At 36.8% G+C, this 24612-nt stretch overlaps 1 protein-coding gene across 2 annotated transcripts; it reads right to left on the minus strand.

Annotated features, from left to right (window-relative positions):
- Nucleotides 1-694: 694 nt before the first annotated feature.
- On the minus strand, nucleotides 695-23883 carry SWI3A (SWITCH/sucrose nonfermenting 3A). Of its 2 annotated transcripts, none has more exons than XM_089801381.1 (7): nucleotides 23073-23883; nucleotides 20956-21542; nucleotides 2004-2501; nucleotides 1698-1870; nucleotides 1503-1546; nucleotides 1122-1330; nucleotides 695-1025 (listed from the first exon to the last, which is right to left on the minus strand). In XM_089801381.1, exons 1-7 carry the CDS (start codon nucleotides 23269-23271, stop codon nucleotides 870-872), a joined length of 1866 nt encoding a protein of 621 aa, XP_089657507.1. In that variant the 5' UTR covers nucleotides 23272-23883; the 3' UTR covers nucleotides 695-869. The 2 variants fall into 2 exon arrangements, with proteins under 2 accessions (XP_089657507.1, XP_089657508.1); XM_089801382.1 differs by having other exon boundaries at nucleotides 2004-2498; nucleotides 23073-23879.
- Between the last annotated feature and the right edge of the window lie 729 nt (nucleotides 23884-24612).

Below are 24612 nucleotides of genomic sequence, written 5' to 3' on the forward strand. Positions count from 1 at the left end.
CAAGCCGCACATACTGGCAAATGCAATGCATGTGACCGTTATGCTCAGCAATCATTCCCGTCCCTACTAATAATCTATATATAAATTGAATTCTGTATTAAAAAGGGATAATGAACTAGATACTCCAAAATTAACACTCTTCAAACTAGGAACACTTTTTAAAGATTGAATTAATTAACCTATAAAATAACTAAAACATCACCTACCTACCAAAGGCAGATTGCACTTCTGAAAACTGAACCCATTGCCCATGAAAACATTTTTTCATTAGAAATTAGTTTTAACTTCTTTATTTAATCATGTCAACCAAAAAGGACCTTAGCCCAGCAACTGCATGATCATCAACTGTTCTTCTTACCCATAACAAGATGAACATCAGGTGACCAGAAATACTTAATAGCAAGCCTAAATCTATAACTCCAAAAGATACATCTACATCAAGCCATAAATGCTGTAGTCAACAGCACTGATACACAGGAATAAAAGAGAAGTTATAACTAAAGGTTTCTGAGTAAAGCCACCAGGATTTTGATGGTGTGGATAATTGGTGTTTTGACTTTATTGAGTAGTGGCACTCAGACGTGGATAATTGGTGTTTTGACTTTATTGAGTAGTGGCACTCAGATGCAGCTACACCAGTAACTTGAAAATATATAAGTTCCAGATCAAATATAATCTACAAGAACACAAAATCTAGAACAAAAGTTTGATTACAGGAAAGAAGCTGACAAAGAAAGTTACTCCTCAAAACAACTTAAAGACTAGTGATACAGAAGTATTATACAATTATCAATATACCTTGGTTATCAGATACTCTTTCAGGTGCAAAGAGAACAAATACCAAGGTACAGGATGTAGGTTTTGTCGTGTTACAACTTTCTAAAACTTGAATTCAATGTCTCCCGTATAACATGCATCCGCTCTGTGAGTAGAAGCTCCTTTATCTGTTCCATCAGTGCATATTCCTTCTCCATTATTGTTTCTATCTCCTCGAAATGCACAATCTTTAAGTATAACTTTTTTAACTGTTATTTAATACAGGAAAAGAAAGCCAGGTTACAATCCAATCTTTCCAAAAAGCTCAAGTTAAGCTCCAGAGTCAATTGAGAAAAGTCAACTACCTGGTTTTCAATAATAATTGACATCAACTGTTCAATATCTCTCTCTTCTTGATCTGCTAGAAGTTTTGCACGTGCTCCTGCTGCCCCCAAAGCTGTTGCAATAGCGGCTCGCATTTGCACATGTGTGGCAGGCAAGTCTTTTGGGTTTACGGGAAAATCTGCTTTTAAATCTTCAACAGTTCCTGCAGATGTAGTGGCATTTATGCTACCTGAAGAGTTCACAATTGTGATAAAAGGTGTCATAACAGAGTACAATTTCTATTCCAGTGAGAGATATTAATAAGGTAATCAATATCCATCACAAATTGGCATGCAGGTAAGACCTTCAGAAAATTTTAAACTAAAATGCAGAAAAAAATAGCATTAAAAAAACTGTTCTACCTTCTGGTTCTTTGTTGCACTCCAGCTGAAATGACTTCCTTGTGCTGGTGTTAAATACATTGAGAAAGCAACAAAAAAATATGAGTATTAATAAGTTGCAGTGTGCTATATAATTATGAATCAGGATCTGTATCTAATGATGAAGCAATGCTAATGTCATACTGCAATAAACAAAGTTTTGGAAAAACGATTGACCTCTCTGAATCAAGCCCATTCAATGAAGGATCATATTTTGGATTCAGTGATTTAGTCTCCAGAGGATGTATGATCTGGCTTGCAGAAGGATCCTCTTCACAAAGAGCTGCAATAGCAGCTTCTGCTGCAGCTGCTGCAACACGAGAGCCGACCATAGTGGACAAAAAGGACACCTAACAGTAAGAAAAACTCTTAAAAGCCAATTTAGATACATCTTACAGATTCCACCTTGGGAGAAGTACCAATCAACAGTGATTCATGAAATATTTAAAAATACAATTAAAACAATTAAGTTTTTAACCTCACCTGTCCCATTATCGGATTCCCCACATCTGCAAGAGGAGAAAGACGGTTGCGTTTGAGAGGAGGACCTGGAATTTCATCCTCAGTAATGTGCATCTCTTCTTCACACTCATTTTCCTGGTAATTTTGGGCAGTGCTGTCTTTGACACTAAATACTTGATCAGACGCTTTTTTTTCATTTCTTAAACTTCTCAATCTGCTAATATCATTGCCTTCAATTCCAACATTTACCATAAACTGTTCTCCAAAGGGAAGTTGAATGAGTTTCATGATGCAATCAGTCTCAGTCTTGTTATGTACATGTTGAGCTACACTTTTCCAATCATCACTGTAAAGCAAAGTACCTTCCAGGAGAAGCAAAATCTCTTTATCTGTCCAACCATCAGCATCCACTTCAATAGATTCTTGATTGAAATTATTGGGTTTAAAATCAGCAGCACACAACCCAAGCCCATAGTTCCCGTGCTCAAAACATTTTGTGCAAAGAACGAAACCTACCTGCTAAAGAAGATTAGCATTAGAAAATAAACCCATAAGGTATTCACGTAAGAGTCCAGATAAAAAGCAAAATGTGAAAAATGAAATACCATAAAATCTTATCATTTGGAATCTTGGACAAATAGTTGGAAAGACCAGAATCTGTCTATTTGATTTCCTATAATTCTAATTCATGGGGATTAGCTTTTCAAGTTTTCCGTAGTATTTCTATATTTTGTATTCTTAACAATCCTGTTGAACACTTTTAAGTGAAATGGAAGAAAGAAATCATACAGCACAGAAAAACATAACAGAATTGGCTGTCCAAGTGTTTCATCCTTATAGTAATGTAAATCCATATGATTATGGAGCTAAGTCACGAGGTTCGAGTTCGAGTTTGGCAAACTATGAAGTTTGAATGAAGCTTGGCAAGTCAAAAAAAAAAAATCGAGATTAATTTCACCTAATGTAATTTCCAAAAACAATAAGTATATGTTATTTTTACTATTATATGTTTTAATAATATAAATAATACAAGTATACATAATTAATTATAAGTGTATGCTATTTAGTACTGTATAATAATAAAAAATATTGACATGTTTTAATATTTGATAAATAATATAAAATTAATAACAACAATAAATTAATAATAACAAAACATACAATAATAAAAATTTAGAACTCATAACTAAACCTAAAATTTAATTATCTCAAAACGTTAAACATACTATAATAAAAATTTTAAACTATTAACTAAACCTAATAAATAATCTCAAAAATCAATATATCATTCTCCAAACTGCCGACGGAGAGGAATGGAAGCTGAGCTTTGTTCAGACACCGTTGCTGACGGAGAGGAATGGAAGCCGAGTTTTCTTCAGAGGTCCCGTTCATTGCAGGGCATTCAAGAGATGTTGAAATCAGACAGCAAAGCAAGGAGGTTAATGCCCTGAAAGCAGACAGGAAAGCAGACGGTAGAATGTGTAACCAGTTGGGAGAATTTGTAACCCCTGACCTGCAACCTTCACTCACAGTTTCAAAAATGACAACCTGCAACCTGTTTCAGAAAAATTTAGGACGAATTTATCCCATTTTTTTTAAAACATTTAGGCTCGGCAAACCTTGTGAGACAGGTATGGAGCAAAAGACTAATTCACTTGCAGATCACATCAACAAACTATATTCTGTCTTTATGCAACCTCCATGCTAACAACAGAACCATCTACCACTTCATTGTGCATAATTTGGCATGAAATTCGGGCCACCCCCCAGTCATTATAATCTTGTGGCCTGTATCAAAATCGGGGATAAGCTGGATGAAAGTGTCTAGATAGAATTTTGAAAAATGGTAACCTTTCTGAATTGGAAGTTTAACAGAAGTGAGAATATTCTACATATATGGTGCACTGTAGACTGTGTTTCAATAGCATTCTTAAACCTAGAAATAAGACTCAAATCAAGATATTCAGCAATTGCTTTATGTTTGCATCAATACAACACACATTCAACTTCTTAAAATACATTATCACCTAGATCAAATTCTAATCACCTATTTGCTTGGCTATTTTGTGTGTCATCATCAATCCACCTATGCTATTTTCTTGTACCATATTATCTTATTATCTTTACCGACCGTTTCCCTAATTGAAGCAATTATGTCACTGACAAAGATCTTCCCAAGTTTGTAATTAAATGCCATGATTGTAGAAGCTCTGTTCTCCCACTGGTACTTTCAGGATATGCTAAGCACTCTTAAGACATGCAAAACCAACCAATCTAGTTTTCTGCTCAACATCACAGACTATATTTTAACAAATTCATTGACATTCTAAACTGCCTGATTCGAGATTCCACACATAATCTGGTTGCCACAATAGAAAATTCTCTAAGGAGCCTCCGTATTTTGAAATAGCTTCTGCAGTAGGCCTGCTTCTAGCTTGACATTACCAAAAACTAATCAAAAAAGGGAAAGAAGCTAGCTTTAAACAAAACCAAAAGATTGTCCATCAAGACGACCAATTTAGAGCCCTCCCAGTAGAACAATATAACACAAAGCATTCAATTATTTGAATCTGGAGTTAGGTAATCCCGGCTAATTCATATGCAATAGGTAAGAGACTAACCTTCTTAACAGATTTACCAATAGCACATAATTTTAAATTAAGAGTAAAGGAAGAAACCACAGAATCATTAATTACGAGCTTCAACATATATGCTGCATAGGATGTCATGTCCTCGAAATACAAAAGATTGCAGGACTCAACTCACAACCTGGGTGTTCAAATAAGATGACAGCGATTCCATAAAGAGTCAATTAAGATTATACAAAAGAATACCATGGCCAGCAATCCATTAACAGCATTTAAATAAAATTAGATTTAGGAAAGTCAGCAGCAATTACTTAAGGAATGTAATCAAAATATGAAGGATTAAGACCACAATTAATTATGAATAGTTGCAACTCTTTCAAAGGGCATATATAATGGTAGGCCGTGATACCCCAAATAACAATATATAAATGGAAGATCATATCCTTAGAAGGAGATGACAAAGCAAGGAATAAAATAATCATAGGTTGGGAATGAAAGAATCAATTGGGAAATAAATTATTGTTCTTATAAATAGTAATGCTAAGGTGGCAACTTGATTCTTGTGAAAGGTGACAACTCTTTCACCAATAAATATGAACGGAAGATCAATCAATCAGCAAATGCATCATGCAACCAAGGAATAAATCAATTTATCAAATCAATCAATCCATCACTCAAACTTCAAGTCTTGAACGATTAAAGCATTGAATCTTTCCAACACAAATCATTCAAACATCAAGCTTTCAATCATCATTCATTCCAACATCTACCGTTTGAGCACCATCCATTAAAGAATCATTTCATTCTCAATTCAGATCATCGATTCAGAAATCAATTTAAAAGATCAACTCACAAGCACTTCGGCATATAGATGCAGCACTTCATATTAAAAAACAAGTAGTCATTCAGCCATATATGTTTGCAAAAAATCAATAAAGAATCATTCATAAGGCATTCAAGGATTACTCAACTTTTGACTTGTCAATCTGTCAAGAAATATTAGTTAACAATAATCTAGCAAATTCCTTGAGAAATCAGTTTTTTATTTGTAAAGTGTCTTGCAAATAGGAATGACGAAAACCCTTCCAAGTTCATGAGAGATGAAAGAACGGCCCCCCTTTATGTTCTTATCAAGATGAACAGGAGTTGGGAGGACGGCCAGCTTTCCATGATCTTGTGCTTGATCAAGGACAGAAAGCCTCCAAGGCGGACTGGGAGACAAAGGGATGGTCGACCTTCCATGCTATTGGCAAGTCAAGGATGACCAGCCTTGAGGATTGCCATTTGCAAGCACTTCCAAAGAATTCACGATGTGACTGGCTGTGAAGAAGATACTATGATGTATTGATCCAAATGCCAATGATGCTATGATGTATGAATTTGATTATTAAATAAATTCTTGATCTTTAACATATCTCTTCTCGAGGCCCATGAAGGGGCAGAGTTGGGTTAATCCAGCTTTAGAATAGAAATAAGTAATTAGATGGAAACAACAAGAGGATGGGTGGATTAAAATTGATTTCGATGAAGCGTCAAAAGGTAATCCAGGACCTAGTGGAATAGGGTGTGTGGCCAGAGATAGCCAAGGGAATATCTTGAGATTGGAAGCAAAGAGAAATGTGGATGGAACAAATAGTGTGGCTGAAGCTCTGGCAGCTATATAAGCTGTTAGATTTGGAAGGAAGATGGGGATCAAAAAATTACATTTGGAGGGAGGCCCCTAGTAATTGTGGAGACAATAATAGCAGAAACAACACAGGCTTTGTATTTGCAAAAATAAATATATATTATTCAGAAGAAATTAATTTTTTTGAGGAATTTAAAATCACCCACATTAAACCATTGGGAAATGAGGTGGCAGATACATCAAAATGGGTGCTGAGGTTAGCAATTGGTTAAATGTGATGGGAAGATTTTGAAAATCTTCAAATGTTACTCGGTAATGAAGACGTCGTCCAAGCAATGATGGTGTAATGAGAAGAATGAGTGCCGTGATTACTGATTGGCCTTGTGATGTGTGAAATGGGACAGCGAAGTGTGTGAAGAGCTTTAAATGTGGAATGTTAGCAGAAGTAGCAAGAATTTGACTCATGTTTGTTGTGGACATTTGACAGACTAGATGGAGACCAATTTCTCACTGGTAATGCCACAAGAACAGGAGGAGGTTTTCTAGGGGTGAAGAGCAGGATACTGACAGGCATGTTGAAGAGCAAAACCAAAAAGGTGGTGAAGGCAGTGATGGAGGTGCTGTGAGATGAATTTAACACAGCCAGGCACAGATATTGCATAAACATCAATATCATTAGCATGGTCTTGACTTGGGGTTTGGCATGGTCTTGACTTGGGGTTTGGAATTGGCCAAGGACACAGAAGTCAATATGCGGGTAATGAGGAATTGGTAAAGGAGGATGTGCTATTAGGGATGGAGCCCATTTTTGAGTGGGCAGAGCTGGGAGTTGGTTTTGATGTCTTGGGGAGTATTGAAAATCCTGAGGAGGCAGCACAGTTCGGCATGGTGCCCTTTGTGTGCTGGCCAAGCAAACTAAACAGGAATGAATACCAGGGCAAAGTGCGGGTGGCTTGGGCCATTTTGAATAGGAGTAGCGAGTGGAGCACAAGCAGAGGCTTCGAGGACAAAAGCAGTTGCTCAACAGCAGAGCTGAGGAGAGGCTGCCTGTGGAGGACCAAGAGAGCAAGAGGAAGGTGGAATGAAGCCATACCTGAAAATGGAAACCAGGGATAAAGATGAAGTAAATGGTGTTTTCTATTTTTTGTCATTTTGGTTAGACACTAAAGCCCTGGTTAAAGTATTAAAAATGTTCACTCGGAGAACTGTCTGTAAATTTTGATATAAAGAATTGTATAGAAGGGTCAGATTATTACGATAATAGGTAATCGTCTATTATTGGGTAATGGTAGTTATTTGTAATCTATTGTATATATTAGAATGTTTCTAATATTTAGTTAGCTATAGTTATCTGTTAGCTTTTTTAGCTTTTTTTAAGCTAGAATAGATTGTTTCTATTCTTTACAATCGTTTCCTAAGGAAATATCACTTTATTCTTTTGTATATATAGACCTCTCAGTCTTTGTTAATAACAAGCAAGTAGTTTACCAATTACTTGGTAATATGGTATCAGAGCAAAGGTTTTTTTTTTTTTAAATAATAATTTCTTTTTGGAAATTATCAATCGCTATTTTGGAAATAAGTATCCGAGATATTTTGCTTCAAACTGGGGTTTTCCATTCGGAGAGATCTGACTTTAAATTGCAACCAGGGTTTTTGTACATTCGCATTACTCCCAGGTGCATTTTTGCTACTCTATTCCTGCGTGTCTTTTAAACATGATTTTCAGTGATTATCGCACGAATTTTTTACTGCAAAACACTCGGCTCATTACACCTGTGAATGGCGACACAAATCCTTGAAATGCTCGTGTTTTCTCTGCAAATCGTGTCTAAAACACACGTCTGAAGCAGCTCGCAAATGGGCATTTTTGTTGTGCTTCGAGCAACAAAACGTCTGCAATAACCATTCTCTTTCACCCAAATCTGCCATTGTTGGAACTTGAAACAAACATCTGGAACAACTCAGCTTGGGATTGGATGTTTTCTGCAATTTTTTGCCCAGATCTGCCATAGTTGAAGCTTTCTTTACAGCCAGGTAGGGTTTTGCTCGAAACCCTAAATTTTGAGCTCGAAAATTTTTTTTGATCAAAAATTCTTGATGGGTTTTTCAAGAGCTCAATTGGGTTGTCATCAGTTTTTTTGGATGCCTCGAGTGTTGTGCCCCAATTTTCGAGCCAGCGAATCTAGAAATTGACAACATTTTTTTTTTGGGTTTTTCGAGCTCTCTTTTAGGTCATCCTTCAGATTTTTTGGGTCTTCTTTAGCCTTGAAGAATGTGCATTCACAAATTTTCACGTTTTTTCATTGAAAAACGTACCATGGCATCTCTGACAAACATTCTATTCAAGCACAACTCAAAATTCAATGGTCAAAATTATGGCACTTAGAAGCAGTGGATAATAGCAATTTTTTAATATCGGAATACCGATCAAATTGTTCTGGGTATTACAAAACATCCGACTACTCCTAGTGTTAATCAAAATACATGGGATCTGAATAATCGAGAGGCGGTTATGCTTCTCAAATTATCCGTGGTTGATGATTAGCTCTCTCAGATTCCATCCGGCAAAATAGCTACTAAGATATAGGCACATCTCAAAGGTCTTCATGAGACTTCTGACAAAAGCAGAGCTTCCTTTTTGAAGAACACTCTGTTTTCTATTATCATGGATGAGTGAACCTTGCTCCAAGCACACTTAAATAGGATTCAGGGAATCCATGATCAATTACTTGCCATTGGTCGCAAGATGGAGGAAGAGGACATTGTGGTTATCACTCTTCGAAATTTACCAAAGTCCTATGAGCTATTTATCGAGACTCTCAACATTACGTCTTCTGGTGTTGATCTGAAGTTCACCGATCTCTACACACTTTTGCTTCAGCAAGATCGGTGGAAACAATAGTTCGGTAGCAGTTCCAACTCTACCTCCACAGAGCAAGCCTTTGATGCTAAATCCTTTTAGAAGGATAAAGGCAAGTCTCGGCTGTCTTCTTAGTAGAAGTCCTCTACTCCAACTTCAAACAGTCCCAGAAGAAGAACATTCAATACAACTATTGCCACGAGTTTGGTCACATGAAAGTTGAATGTTGGAAACACTTTGCTGCCCAATCTAAGTAATCAGGTTTGCAGCCCAAAGCAAACAGTGTTAAGCAGACGGAATCTGCCTTTTACGCCTTGATGGCTAAAAGACCTGCAAATCATGTAAGTCATCTCGTCTGCCTGGTACATTGATTCAGGCACCTCTCGTCATTTCAATCACTGCAAAGACTAGTTTACTGACTACCAACCTTATTCAAATTTTGTTATTTTTGGTGGAGAAGAGTACACCATTGTTAGCAAAGGCAACGTTCAGATTCAGTTTGCTGGGAGGAATCTCATTTTCCTCAATGTGTGCTATGTTCTAGGGATGGCACTAAATCTACTCTCAGTCAATTAGTTACTACGACATTTTCCTCACTTGGATGTCACCTTCAGTTCACATCAATGTACCATCACTGATTGGGCAATTCGGTCTACTGTTGCAGTGGGTCTTGAGGATCATGGTCTTTTCCAACTTACTGATTCTAGTGATTCTCGAGACTAAGCTATGGCTGCTCGGCGATCTTCTGTTAGCACACTTTGGCATCAGTGATATGGGCACTTAAATGTGCATTATCTCTCTCAGCTTGCTCCAGATGAGCTTGTCCTTGGATTGCCAGAGACTCAAACTTAGCAGCTTGGAGTTTGTTATGCATGCCAAACTCGGAAGCAACATCGCACACCTTTTACCATTGGCGATTCATGGCAAGCTTCTCACGTACTTCAGCTTGTTCATGCTGATATTTGCGACCCTATGGCCACTTCTGTTCTTGGGTCCAAGTATTTTCTATTGTCTGTTGATAATTTCAATAGAAAAATGTTGGTGTATTTTCTTAAAAAGAAATCAGATGCATTCATGTGTTTCAATAGTTTAAACCTTTAGTTGAAAAAAAGTCTAGGAAATCTATTATTTTTCTTAGATCAAACAATGGGGGGAATTTTGTTCTAATGAATTCTCTAGCTTCTTGGATACTCATGGCATCAAAAGCCAGTTAACCACACCCCACACACCACAACAGAACAGTGTAGTTGAACGACAGAACAAAACAATCACCGAGATGGCTCGATCCATGCTTGAACACATACATGTTCCAAAGAAGTGTTAGGCAGAAGCAATCAACAGTGCAATTTATCTTTTGAACCGGTCACCCACAATGGCGGTCAAAGGTAAAACTCTGGAAGAGGCCTAGTCAGGTCGCAAGCCCAGAATCAGTCACTTGAAAGTTTTTGGCTCCCTTGCTTTTGTTTGGACCCCTATTGCATCAAGCACCAAGTTGGATGCCAAGAGTCAAAAACTCATGCTTGCTAGATATAGTAGTCCTCGCAAAGCCTACCACCTGATCGATGTTGAGACATCTCATCTCATCTACAATAGTGATGTAGTATAGGACCTTTCATGCATGTTTCTCCTATTCTTGATCCAACATACCAGCCTATGAAGGCTCATGAATTGGGAGAAGGCTTCCATTAACTCCACCTGATGAGAGGGCTCCATAGCTCTTGTAGCTCTAGTTATACTAGTGATCCCTGTATAGACACCTCCAGCTTCTCCTGTAGGATCACCTCAATTTGTAGATGCTTCACCTGAGTTTGATCCAAATTCTTCTAATGAGAAACCTGATCACCAAGCATCTCCTTATACAAATGTTGGTCATTCTCCTCTCCAGCCTAAGTGGTGGGCTAAGACACTTGTTGATCTTCGTGATGATGAGCTCATTAATGGGAGAACTACTCGGAAAAAGAGAAAACCTACAAAGTTTGTTAACTTTTCTCTCATGGCCAACATTCATAGTGTGTTTGAACCTCAAACATATTCCAAGGCTAAAGGAATTCTTGAGTGGGAACAGGCCATGACATCTGAACACCAGAACCTGCTGAAGAATAACACCTAGGTCCTTCTGATGTTCCACCTAAGAAGAAACCCATTGGCTGCAAATGGGTTTACAAAATCAAATAAAAATCGGATAGTACTTTAGATAAGTACAAAGTTTGTTTAGTTGCGAAGGGCTTTTCTTAGCGTTAGGGCATTAATTATGAGGAGACCTTTGCTTTTACTACAAAGATGAGCGCAATCATATTAGTCCTAGCCATGGCAGCACAATTTGGCTAGAAGGTCCATCAAATGGACGTCAAGAGTGCTTTCCTGAATGTTGATCTCCATGACGAGGTCTACATGATGTAGCCTCCTGGTTTCAAGGTTGTTGGTAAAGACCATCAAGTTCTCAGATTGGTAAAAGCTCTCTATGGCTTGAAGCATGCCCCTTGGGCATGGTACATAAAAATTGATAAGTACCTCAGTGACCAAGGCTCCAAGAGGAGTTCTTCAAACTCAAATTTGTACATCAAGACTACTAACAGTGACATCATCCTTCTGGTTACTTATGCAGATGATTTGATCATCACTTGCAGTTCGACATCTTTGATTTAGGGAATCAAACAGAATTCATGCCAATGTTTTAATATGACTGACCTTGGGTTCATGCATTATTGCCTAGGAGTTGAGGTTTGGCAACAATCTTTTGGTATATTTATCTCCTAGTCCAAATATGCCAGGGCTTTGTTAGACAAATTTTGTATGCAAGATTGCAAGCCTGCATCTACACCCATAGAGAAAGGTCTCAAGTTATCAGCCAAGTCTGATTCTCCTCCCGTTGATGATATTACATACAAGCAACTAGTAGACAACCTCATCTACCTCTGCTACTAGGCCTGACATCAACTTCGCAGTCATGACAACTCCCAAGGCTGATCATTGGATGGCCGCAAAGCGTGTGCTTCATTATGTGAAGGACACTTCAAATTATGGACTTCTTTACTCTCAAAGTTCTAATCCTCGACTTCGAGGGTTATGTATGATCTTACTCGATGCCTTTATCCTTTATTTCATATATCTCATGGGAGATGTATATCTTTTAAACTTCTTACTTTTCTTCCTTTTAAGCCAATTCTTAAGTTTCTTCCCCTCTGCATTGTACTTCCCCCCTAAATAAAAGCCATAGGGTCCCAACAATCGACGTGACCCTTGACCTCAGTGCCTTTTTGAAGGGTTATGTGGTTTGTTTGACGATGGCATTTCCTTAAAATAAAACAATTAAACCATATGCAATTTGCCCGATTTCGATGATTTGGCCAATTTCATTAATGTGTTGGTGATTATTTTGGTTCCTTTATTATTATTGATTAGTGTTATTTATTTATTATATGCTATTCAAGAGTAATATGAATATTTTTAGTTGGGATGACCTACAATGTGACGATAACATCACAAGCCTCACAAGCATGAAGTCCTTAGTTCAAGTCGTGCCCGCCCCCTCACTCGTTTCAATAGTCTAATGAACTTGCCATTGATGATGTGGTTGACGTGGAGTGGAGTGCTAGTTGTTTTGTCGCCCATGCCTGAGCCCTCATACCTCAGTGGAGTGTTGTGGTCTCAGTCTTCTGGTGAACAATGTTACTAACTAATTAATCTCGAGAGGAGGTTAATGTGTTCGGAGAGATAAGGTGGTCTTGTGTGCAATTTGTGGAGGTTACGATCAACAACCATGCTGGCCGAGTCTTCAAGGATCGTTGTCAATTGTCTGGGAGTCATAAGGTGATACAATGGCAGTAATTTCAGGAGTCATAAGGAGTTATAAAGCATCTTCAACATTCTTGGCCAATATGATCGGTGTTCGCAATTGCTGCTTGGTCTACACGTGGAGAGATAAAGAGATTGTCTGGAGCGATAAGGAGATTGTGTGGAGTACTTGGAGAGATAAGGTGTAGATGAATGGAGGGATAAGGTGGACGGAGTGAAGAGGGATAAGGTGGAGAGATAAGGAGTTAGGGTGATAAGGAATTGGAAAGTTTAGATGTCTAACTGGCACATGTCTTGAGCGAAAAAAATATATGGAAGACCTGGGGCAAGGGGTCCCCCAAATGTGTCTCCACAGGTTCAAAGGCTCCAATCAAAAGCGATTATCAACCAATATATATATATATATATTTGATAATAAACTATATTCTAAATACTTTACAAAGATGACTTCATAATGGGTGAAGAATGATCAATTATTTGATGATAATAAAAATAACATATTGGTCAAATGCCATTATTAATCCATGACTTAATCAGGGTTCATTGCAGACACTCTCTCAAATCTGATTTTGGTATTCGAATCTTGCCATGTTTTGCTTCATTTTATCACAAAATAACGACATGCAAACAAAACATGCAAGGAACCAAATATAGATTTCCAAGGAAACAACCAATTACAAACACAAGTTTATTGATAATAATTCTAATATATAACATGCATTGATGTAACATCAACATACTGCTATTACAATGCTAGAACATGGATAAATTTTCCTCCAAAACTGTTTAAAACAATAGAATTCTGCTCAATGATGAGCACAAAGTGAGTTCACCTCTCAAGTAGTGTTAAGTTTCCATCCAACCTACAAATATCCAAGGGTTTTCGTCCTCAAATATGGCTGCTACTGTCAAACAAGCAACAATGGAGAAATTATAAAGTAACAAATCAACATCTCATAATAGAATGAGACTTAAAACCCCTATTGAACTTTTCATAAAAATCCCCAGACAAAAAGTTGTTATTCTCCTTCTTCTAATTCTTTTATATAGTAATTTACACAAGTAATAATATTTGCCTCACATAATAATTCATCCCCATGGCCTACAAAAGACTTAAGTCATAACTTAAGTTGCCCTCTTTTTTATTATTGCCGATAATAATTAAATTCATTTTAGCAATAACTATAACTTTATCCTCCCCTTTATTTAATTAAACACGTAACCCTCTTTATTAAATTAATGCTTTAGCCTATGTGAAGAATAGATAATAGGCTAGCATTAGTCTGTATTTTTATTTCTTGATGTACTAGGCATAAAGGGTCATTGCAGTCCTCCCTTTCCAAAGATTGCTTGCCCTCAAGCAATCCACACCGCATGCTGAACCAAATGCTTGGATCCCATATTAACTTTAGGAACACTGCTCCATCAATTTGCTGTGCTACTCTGATAATGACAACATTGTACTCAGAGTTCTGAAGCAACTAACCACCCTGACTTTGAATCATCTTTACATCTTCTATGCTATAATGCACAAAATCTGCTCTCTTACTAGTTGCATCATCAACCCATGTTTCATGACTATCTGCCCTCAATATTAGGTGACCCCATAACATTGCCATCTCTATAATTGTGGGTTGCATTATCTTGAGGATGAAGAGATATATCACTGTTGTTATAACAATCAACACTATTGTCATGCATTCATGTCATGTCTTCACCTTTTACAAGCACTTCTTTATTGAAAACTTCATATTCAACACTAGACTCCTTTGCATTAGTCATTCCATGTGTAAGGGCTGCTATGCATGAGAATGTGGAAGTAAACTACCATTGACCCAAACCAAAATTTTGACCTCCTCTTGACTTTCTTTGGAATCATCAATCATCACCAAATGGTCTTGCAAATCTTCCCGCACCAAAGGTTTTTGCTCCATATTCCCCATAAGTCCTTGAATGACATGTTCTAATTCTCCTTCATGTATACAAATTCTACCAACATTAGAATCAACTAACACACTAAAAGATCAATTGTGATCACCCAAAGGATCCATGTTGGCATAGTGTTGTTACATTGCTTAGTACGACTGGTTACAATTTTGTAACTATTAACTACCTCCAAACTGTCATTTGGTGTAACCGCCTTCAAGGTATAAATTCCCTTGATCACTTATCAATAAAATCATCAAATGTTTATTGTTATCAGTTTTATTTGGTATCAGAGCATTGAAGGTTCTTGTGCTTGTGATCTGCGATGGAAGTTGAGCCTGTGATCGGATGAGTATGGCTGCAAGTGAGACATTGGCTATCTACAAAAGAATGTGAAGGTCGCCAAGATATCTCCCAAGAGTTGGAATCCACGCACAGTTGCACATGAGATTCTCATTGAGATCATTACTGTTGTAAATTTTACATGACAGAGACCTTCATTCTTCTCCTCTAGTTCCACATTGACATCAAAAACGTAAAGCGCATGTGGGTCTACAGTAGTCTTATATGATGGAAGAGATAAGTATCCAAGACACTTTGTTTGAAGTGTTGGGGCCTTTGAAATGAAATTAGTGTGTCACACACTATATATTAAATCATCACCATCCTCTGATCAGTCTTGCCTTTGAATGTGACGGTGTGTAGAACCTTGTGAGCCCTTGTAGCATGCATGCTTTTTTGTTTCAAAGATATTGCCCTACATGCAACTTTTGGTGGTCCAGTTGATTGTCAGCACCGAGGTTTTTCGAAGTATCTAGTATCTAGTTTTGTGATGAATGCATTGCACCTTATGTCAAATGTTAAATTATGATAAAATTGAAGAAATGAAATGCTGGATGTGTTCTCGGTTACTAAGATAAGCAAAACCGGTTGCTCGGTAATTGTTTGGCATGAAAAAACAGATGGAGACAAGAATTTAATATCATTCTCTTATCAGAAGCACGCAGTGAAATTTGTGCAAGCAAAGAAGTGATGAAGTCTGAGACCTACCGTGTAGAGACTAGACTGGCGAGGAAGTGCGTGCCTGTGAAGTATGTAGCTGAAGTTCTTAAGATGGACTGAGTGAGTAGAGAAAAGGTTAGTAAACATCATCTCACAACTTGTGGTATTAACCTTTATATAAATTTTGGATCACATGATAGTGAGGTACCACAGTTTAAGAACATTGGTGTACAGAGAAATGAGATAACAAAAGATGATTTTTTTTACCCAGTAAAATGGTGTGTATGGGATGTCATATGATTGTCCTCGTGATTACTATTATTAAGTACAAAAACGCACTAGAATTATTTTCATACAATTATCATATGGACATGACACCAAAGGATGTTATTGAGATGCTACAAATTGTTGAAATTTCTCTAGTTAAGACACAAAATCTCTATTATGCCAAATCAAGTTTGAAGAGTGGCAAGAATAGTTTAATTGGTAAATCAAAGCTTCCTCCTTGCTATGGCTTAGATGTTTGATGATGTAATACTGGAGGTTGGCGGCATTGGAGGATGGAGGAACTTCCATCATCTCAAGTCAGCTTCTCTCTTTGAGATGGTACTCTAACGAGAAGAGATTTTTGAGTTTTTTGTTCACTGCTTTCTTTTATTTTCTGATACTGACAAATGTAAAGAATATATGTTTTGTGAAGCTGCATTTTGAAGACAATTGTGTTCAATATGGATTGATGTCAAGCGAGCTTCAGAGTACATGATCGAGAATTATACCCTTTGACAGTCACTAGACAATGATAGAGATCAGTCACGTCTCTTAGGAATCATTGTTCAATAATTCAAGATTATGTGTTCAGGAATGTGAGGTTAGGAACACAGCTCAAAGCTACACCTTTCTGAGGGTCACAAGACAGCTTAATGCAGCCATGCATGGTTCAAGGTCTGCTACTTCAGAAGTTCATTTCCTCAAAACATGTATTCAAATTATGTAATCAGCTTGTTTTTCTATGTAAGCCTTAAGGGAAGGTCCTTAAGGTGTTTTTGGTGTTTTTTTGGATCAATGTAATAAGGCAGGCAATCTTGGCATATTATTATTACAATGCTTGGTACGACTGGTTACAATTTTGTAACTGTTAACTTCCTCCAAACTGTCATTTGATGTAAATGCCTTCAAGGTATAAATCACCTTGATCACTTATCAATAAAATCATCAAATGTTTATTGTTGTCTGCTTCAATCCAAACCATCATTATAAAAATCAATCTCATGCTTAACATCAAGAGAAGTCATGTTTCTCTCTATTATAGAATCCTCTTGTAATTTTCTTGCAAAGATGATGAAGCCTCACATGAGTCACTCTCCAATGCTTTCCTGTTGTCCTCACGGCTCAAATTTGCATGTTTATCAAATTATTCATGTCGAATTTTGCATACCTCCTTTGAATTTTCTTTCCTCTTATGTTATCATTTTGAACTTATAGGATGATTGTTCTTCTCTTTTTGGTATAAAAGTAGATCGAAGTGATCTATCTAAATGGTCCAATCCCATCTGACCCATGATTCTAATCATACACTTCTAATTGTTGCAGCATTTGCTATTGTTGTTGGGCAAAAGTAGTCAAGAAATCATTAAGCTGATTATCCATGTCCCTAGGCAAGCTTTTTTACTCTCCTCTTATTAATTTCTTCAACAATGAGATTATCCGCAACTTCCCTAGCCTACTCCTGGTGTAATTTTTGTGTGATCCTACCACTCTAGGGTACATAGAATGAATTCAAACTGACTTGCAATAACCCACTTTCATAACTTGATCAAAACTACCATGCAACCCTTTGTGTATCCACCAAACTAACATGCAACACAAATCCACTAACCAGGATTGCTCAAAATAATGTGCAACTGACATGCAAGAGCAGCTAGCTCACATGCAACTGAAAACCTTCACATGTAACTGAGATTTTTCCCACACTTATAAACCCCAAAGGCTGGTAGGATTTAAGGCTTTTATAAAACGAAATATCCCAAAACCAGATACTGTCTCAAATCTGACTTGGGTATTTGAATCTTGACATGTTTTGCTTCATTTCATTGCAAAATAACAACATGCAAATATGCAATGAAACAATATAGATTTCCAAGGAGATAATCGATTACAAATATGAATAATGATTATGATATAAAACATGCAAGGCTATACATCAAATATATTGTTATTACAATGCTAGAACATGTAAATTTTGCACAAAATCATGTTTAAAACTAAAGAAATTTGCTCAATGATGAACCCAAAGTGATCCCACCTCTCAACTAGTGATGGGTCTCCACTCTACGAATATACAAGGGTTTCCATCCTCAAATATGGTTGTTATTGTCAAACCAATAACGATGGAGAAATTATCAAGTAACAAATCAACATCTCATAATAAAATGAGGTTCAAAACCCCGACTATAACCTTTTATAAAACTCCCCAGCCAAAAAGTTGTTGATTTCCTTCTTCTAATTCTTTTATTTAGCAACTTTGGCCTATGAAAGAGCTATATGCAGTGTTCCATGGGGACGTGTCCCCTATGTTTTAGGACTCGTACCCGTCCCAGGGATGACACAAGGATGCAGGGACGGATTTTTGTCGTCCACAAAGCCATCCCCTATTTGCCAAATTCAGAAACGTCCCCGAAACGGCAGAGTCTTTTGGGCAGGAAACTTGGGGATGGCCAGCAATTCCAGAGACAGCAAAGTCGTCCCCTAGTCGTCCTCGAAACTTCTAACCATTCCCTCCAGCCGTCCCCAAAACGGCTGGCTGTCCCCTTTTATCCAGCTAGTCGGGTAAAAGCAAAACACTAAATTTTTGTTTTTTGTGCAGGTCCATAGTTGTCTTAAACACATGGTAAAAATATGCAAACCATATTTGTCCATTAAAACACTAAAACACGAACTCTCCTACTCATTTTAAGATATGACGTACTTGCTAAGAGGAAGAAAAAAACATAGAGCAACAACAGCAGCAGCAGTGAAGGAAGATTGCATTTAGTATTTACTACTTACTATTTTAGTTGAACTTCTCTTTATTCCATTCTGATTTCATGCATAATACTTGGAGCCTTTAGACATTTTGATTTTTGCTATATGTGTATGTGATATTGTTATAATGGAAGTACACAGTATTTGTCATTTGATAATTTTCCACGTATTGATCTTCTAAAATATCAATGGTTAATGGTTTATCAATGTTATGATATGCATACTTGAATTTTGTCTCTCTATATAAAAAAATCCCCTATGTTTTTTATCGTCATCCCTAAGGACCCATCCCCTAAATTTTGGCTTTGACCCGTCCCTGTACCAAAAACACATCCTTGTCCCCTAAAACGTCCCCGTTCCAGAAACTCCGTGGAGCATAGCCTATATCATAACTTAAGTTGGCCCCTTTTAATAATTGTCAATGAATAATTGGCCCCTATAAACATAGCTTTTTCCTCCTCGTATTTAATTAAACACTTAACCACCTTTATTAACTTAATGCTTTACCCTATGGGGAGAATAGACAATAGGCTAACATAAGTCTTTATTTATTGACATGCTAGGCAAAAAGGTGACATTACAAAAACATATTCAAACCCTAGTAATGGTTGATCTTAAGAATCTTAACTTCAATATTTGTCTAATATGATTGGATGATCTTAAAGAAGAGAGAGGATTTATCTTGCTTGGAATCCTTTCGGATAAAGTTATATCTCTAACTATATTATATTCCCTTTTTATTTGAATTTGTGATTCTAGGGCAAATTATAGGGTAATCTAGAAATGGGACATTATGGAAAGATATTTTACTACCATGCCATGCCATGCTATGCCATCTTCTACTTTTTTTGCTTGTACCAAGGATGTTTTGTATCAGCTTTTAGCCTTAATAGCGATCACATTTAGCCATAAGCTGGCACAAAGTTCAACTCCTAATGAAACACATAGTTGACCAAACATGTTAGCATAAAACGAATGCAATGATTAAGAGCAATGGAAATGCATTTTGATGAGGTTCACTTCGAATGCTCTATTAGGTCCAATGAACGTGGTATTGGCAACAAAATAGACTAATAAAACATTTGTTATTGTTTTTGTTTACTTCAAAGCACCTTCTCGTCTTGATAACACAAAAGCAGCTGTTTTAGTAGTCTATTTTGTCACACAATACTATGTAATAGTAGATGTTATCAAGTATCATTATTTTTTGTGAGTTTCTGCTGACTAGCATAAAGAGTTTATACCAAAAATGAAGGAAATGGCTACAAATATTCAAGAATGATGCTATTCCCGTCGTGAACTGCACTGCCATTTAGGTCTATCAGATTCCACAGCTTCACCATTAGTTCTTTGAAGAATGAATATTTGGTGCTGGAGACCATAATAATAAAATTAAGAAAACTGCCCGGCACCATAATCATAAAATTAAGGAAACGGCTACAATTATTCAAGAATGATGCTATTCCCGTCTTGAACTGCACAGCCATTTAAGTCTATCAGATTCCCCAGCTTCACCATTAGTTCTTTAAAAAATGAATATTTGGTACTAGAGAACATAATAATAAAATTAAGAAAACTGCCCTGCACCATAAAGGTCCCTATGGTCTGAGAAGCCTTACTTTGGGGTTAGTGAAAGGGACTTCGCCCCTTGAATCCAACCTACAAACAAAGGCACTGCCCCACACCCCCACTCTAGATTTAAAAATAAATTTTGTTTTGGGCTCATGTTTTGTGTGCATATGTATACTATTTGCACTGCCAGTCACCACCTAAAGATATGTGTACATGGCCACCCCAAAAACCAGTCCCCCCTTTCCAAAAACCTATCTGAAAATGAGGGAGCACCAGCTGCGACAAATGCCGCCCGAAGTCAACAGAACAAACTCCAAATTTTGCTAGTACATAAGCCTTCATTCTCAATAGTGACAACCTTAAAGGAAATTAATAACCAAATGAAGATATATATGTGGCCTTGAATAATCTGACTATGAGGATCAATGAGATGATAGGAAAACGCAGGTGAATCGGAACATCTATGAGGCATTATGCTTAATTATTTGAAAGAAACTGTGGGCAATATACAATATAGCTAATTATACTGAAAATTAAAGTAACCATATTGGCAGTAATATCATGCTGAAAAATAGATACCTTCTGGCAATTAAAGCAGCTAGCTGTGCATTCTTCCCTGCAATTATTGCAAAAAAGCTTTGAAGTAGGTTCTCTTTCTAAACTTGTTGATTTTGTTTCTGATCTACCTGTAGTTTCTGCTACCTTGTCTTCATTGAAAACATCTCTATAAGATGCCAAAGCTGGTTCTTGTCCAACACTAACTTTTCTGCCATATAATTTTCCTTTCATACTTGGCAACATCGTGTGCTTTGCAGTTTTAGGAGTTGAAACAACACGAATGCCATTAGGAGTAACATTATCCATGACAACTGGAGCAAAGGCTTTGGTTGATGCCTGTAATTTGGAATCCAAAGGTGCCTGGAAATTTATCAATCCCCATGTCTCCAAAAAATCAAAAACTTTATGAATGGAGGTAACATCCCCAACCAGAAACTTTCGCATTTCTGTGAAGGTCACTCTTTTGAGTGGATCTTCCCTGTATTTATTGATCATAAAGTCCCTGTACTCTTTGTAAATTTTTGGAGTTTTAGAAGACGATCTACCATCAAAGAACTCATTAAGTGAAATTCGCTCTGTTTCATGAATCTTGTTCCAGGAAAACCAACCTGACAATCAAAAACAAATAATAGCAAATTCATAATTAAAAAAATCAAAAAAGTCAAAACTTAAAAATTTCTTGCAACACAATGAAGTACACTGTTTGTAACACTGCCAGACCTGTTTGCTCAGCAAAAAATACACAGTTTAGCTAACATTTCTAGAAATTTCCTATAGGTAAGACCCCCATTCAAATGAAAAACAGTTCATGATTTGTAAAATTATCAATTTAAATTATCATAATTAAAGACCCTTCTATTTGGTGACAAGATAGAACTAGAAGCCCAAATTCCGAGTGATACATTTCCAAGATTATACTAGTAGATAATGATTAGTAGCAGCAGATCTTCTATGTTTTTGTCATTTTTTAGTTGTAAGTTGGTGGCTTAAGGCATTCAATTCTCAGTGTTATATAATATATATACACAGCATCACCTAGATCCAATGAGCGCTAAGTGTTCCCTTTATTCTCATGAGAGATGGATTCGTGTCAATCACTACTCATGAAACAGGGGTCAATGAATTTGTCTCAAAAACTACACAGTTAAATCGTGATAGCAATATCACAATTTGACTTGCTGTGGAAATTATCTCCTACTTATCAATGAAATTGTTAGTTTGTGTTGACTCTAATGTGAATTCTCAATTCAGCTATAACGTTTCGCAATATGATTTTATAATGTATATAACGAATGTTTTATGTGTATAATTGAAACTTCCTATTTTAAATTTTTCAAATACCTTATCATTTAAAGTGGCGTCCCCTTAGAAAAACCTCCCATCCCCTGCTGTCCCTGTCCCAGAAACACAGTGGGAGATAATTATGTAGCTAACTAGAGAATTTATTTGGCAATGAAAAAGTATTAAAACCTAATTCCTTGAAGCTTCAATCCACTTGCAAAGAGACGGACAACACCCTCACTTCTAGTCATGTAAAGATGATCACGGGTATAATCAGAAGACTTAGCTGCCAGTGAGAGGATATTAAAACCTAATTCCCAGGAACTTCACTCCCAGCCTAAGTGTTAATAATGAGGATAATTATGTGCCAATAACACTTCTTGCCATAGAATACACAGTGTTTGTGACACCGAAGTTTCCATGAAATCTTTCAGGACAATCACTACTTTGCAGTTATAAATACGAATATAAACTCTTATTTCTTTTCATCGTGGCATTTCTTATTGCCGTTTACTCATTTTTTCACACACTAATATTCAATATAAAAAAGACAAGGCAGAAACATGTTTATCATGGAAATCCTAAACGGCATTCCTCGGCTGCTGCATTCGCATTGAATTTAAAAGTAACGTCATCCATTAAGGAGGTACATTGCAAAACCTTTGTATTTTACAGAACATGCAGAGCGAACGGTAGCAGAGCAGAGCTTCGAAATCGATAATTTACACATTAATGCTCAAAGATCTCAGATAAGTTATACGTATTGTTTAAACCAAAAATGAAAATCTGAATAGACTCTTTTTCAATAGTGACGGTACAAAAGAGAAAAATAAACAAAATTTGCGGTGAAAACTTACGTGCATAGCTGGGGATGGTGTAGGTCTCTATGTTTGTATTAGACGAGGGTTCTGATGGAAGAGGCTCAACCCCTTTGGTCTCCACGGGGGTCAAATTCTGTTGAGCAGACTGATCGTGTGAGCATTCCACCAAGCGTTGAGCAGGCTGCTCAGGCGTGTCCTTACTGTCGTTAATGATGGTATTGATAGGGCTCCCCATGATTCCGCATGCACAACGCCAACACAGTATGTTTGGGCTCCTAATGGAGCTCGCCGCTTTCAATGTTTCACAAAGCTTTCAATGTCTCACAAAATTGCAGGGCTGATTTCGACCACTCTTGAGAATCGAACCCAGAACTAACGGAGATTCTAAGCGTGCTATTTTACACGGAAGAAAGAGGCTTCGTAGCTACCCTTTGCTGCTGCGGAAGTACCAAGGGCTTTCTGTGCGGAGAAGTGACTTGCTTAGTTTGATTGTGAGCGGTAAAAACGCCTGTGTTCGGTTTCGGGTTCCTGAGCAGAAATTATGGCTGCGGAAGAAAGATCTTTCACAGAGTTTTTGCCTGCATTTTAATTAAACCCTAAACCTGGCGATAAATCGAGCTTGGTTCGACTAGATTATATAATTCAACAAGAAAATGGATGTCGAGCGTATCAGTCTGTTGACGGCTCATATCTCCTGACAGGCCATGTGAGATGGGAACAGCGTCCAATTAAACGAAAAGAAACTCCTCCATTGAATGAAATCTGCTGTTCATGAAAGTTTGGAACTACTTTATGAAACGAACACTCGTCCCGAAAAGAGGTACAAGATTATGCTTCAGTTTTATTTAACAAATCTTATAAGTCAATATTTAAAATACTATGTATAATTTTGTTTTAATTAATTTTATATATAAAAGATTAGATTTGTGATTTTATTATTAGGAGAATGATGATATTATTGACATAAATACAATGAATGTATGTATAGATGGAAATATAAATCAAAAGTCTTAATAATTATTTACTTCAATCAATAAAAGATTATCTAGGTAATATTGTAAAGTGTTTCTTTTTTCAAAAGTTTGTAGACTATTCTCATCTTTAAATGTTAAATATAGAGTATAACCATGGTGAGAAGTCTTATTGTAGATAGACGTGTTAGTCATTTATTATATTAATGTTCAAAATTGTTATTTTAAATTTGTGGTGCATTGTAGCTAATAGGAAAAATCCACACATATTTGTGTTGAAATTTTTTATGTGTTAATCAATTATTTTAGTTAACTATCTTGGATGTACGGGTCAATGATACTCAATCCTCCTTTATCCTTTAGTTGAATGTGGTGGATCCATTAGGTAACTGGAATCTCTCATATTGCCTCACTTAGCCCATATAAAATTCCTAATTGCTTAAACCAGTTAATTGTAACATGCTTTAGACGGCAACCAACAAGAAGAAATATAAACATGACTAACAATAAGGATCTGGTTGGAAACCTGAATTCTACCAACCATGGAAAGAAATATGTTAATCTAATTCAAAAATTTCTTTTAATTTTTATCTATGAACCATCTC

Source organism: Cupressus sempervirens, chromosome 9 (assembly GCF_028749045.1).
Source record: "Cupressus sempervirens isolate cs-2001-9-10 chromosome 9, ASM2874904v1, whole genome shotgun sequence".
In the NCBI taxonomy this organism is placed as follows: domain Eukaryota; kingdom Viridiplantae; phylum Streptophyta; class Pinopsida; order Cupressales; family Cupressaceae; genus Cupressus; species Cupressus sempervirens.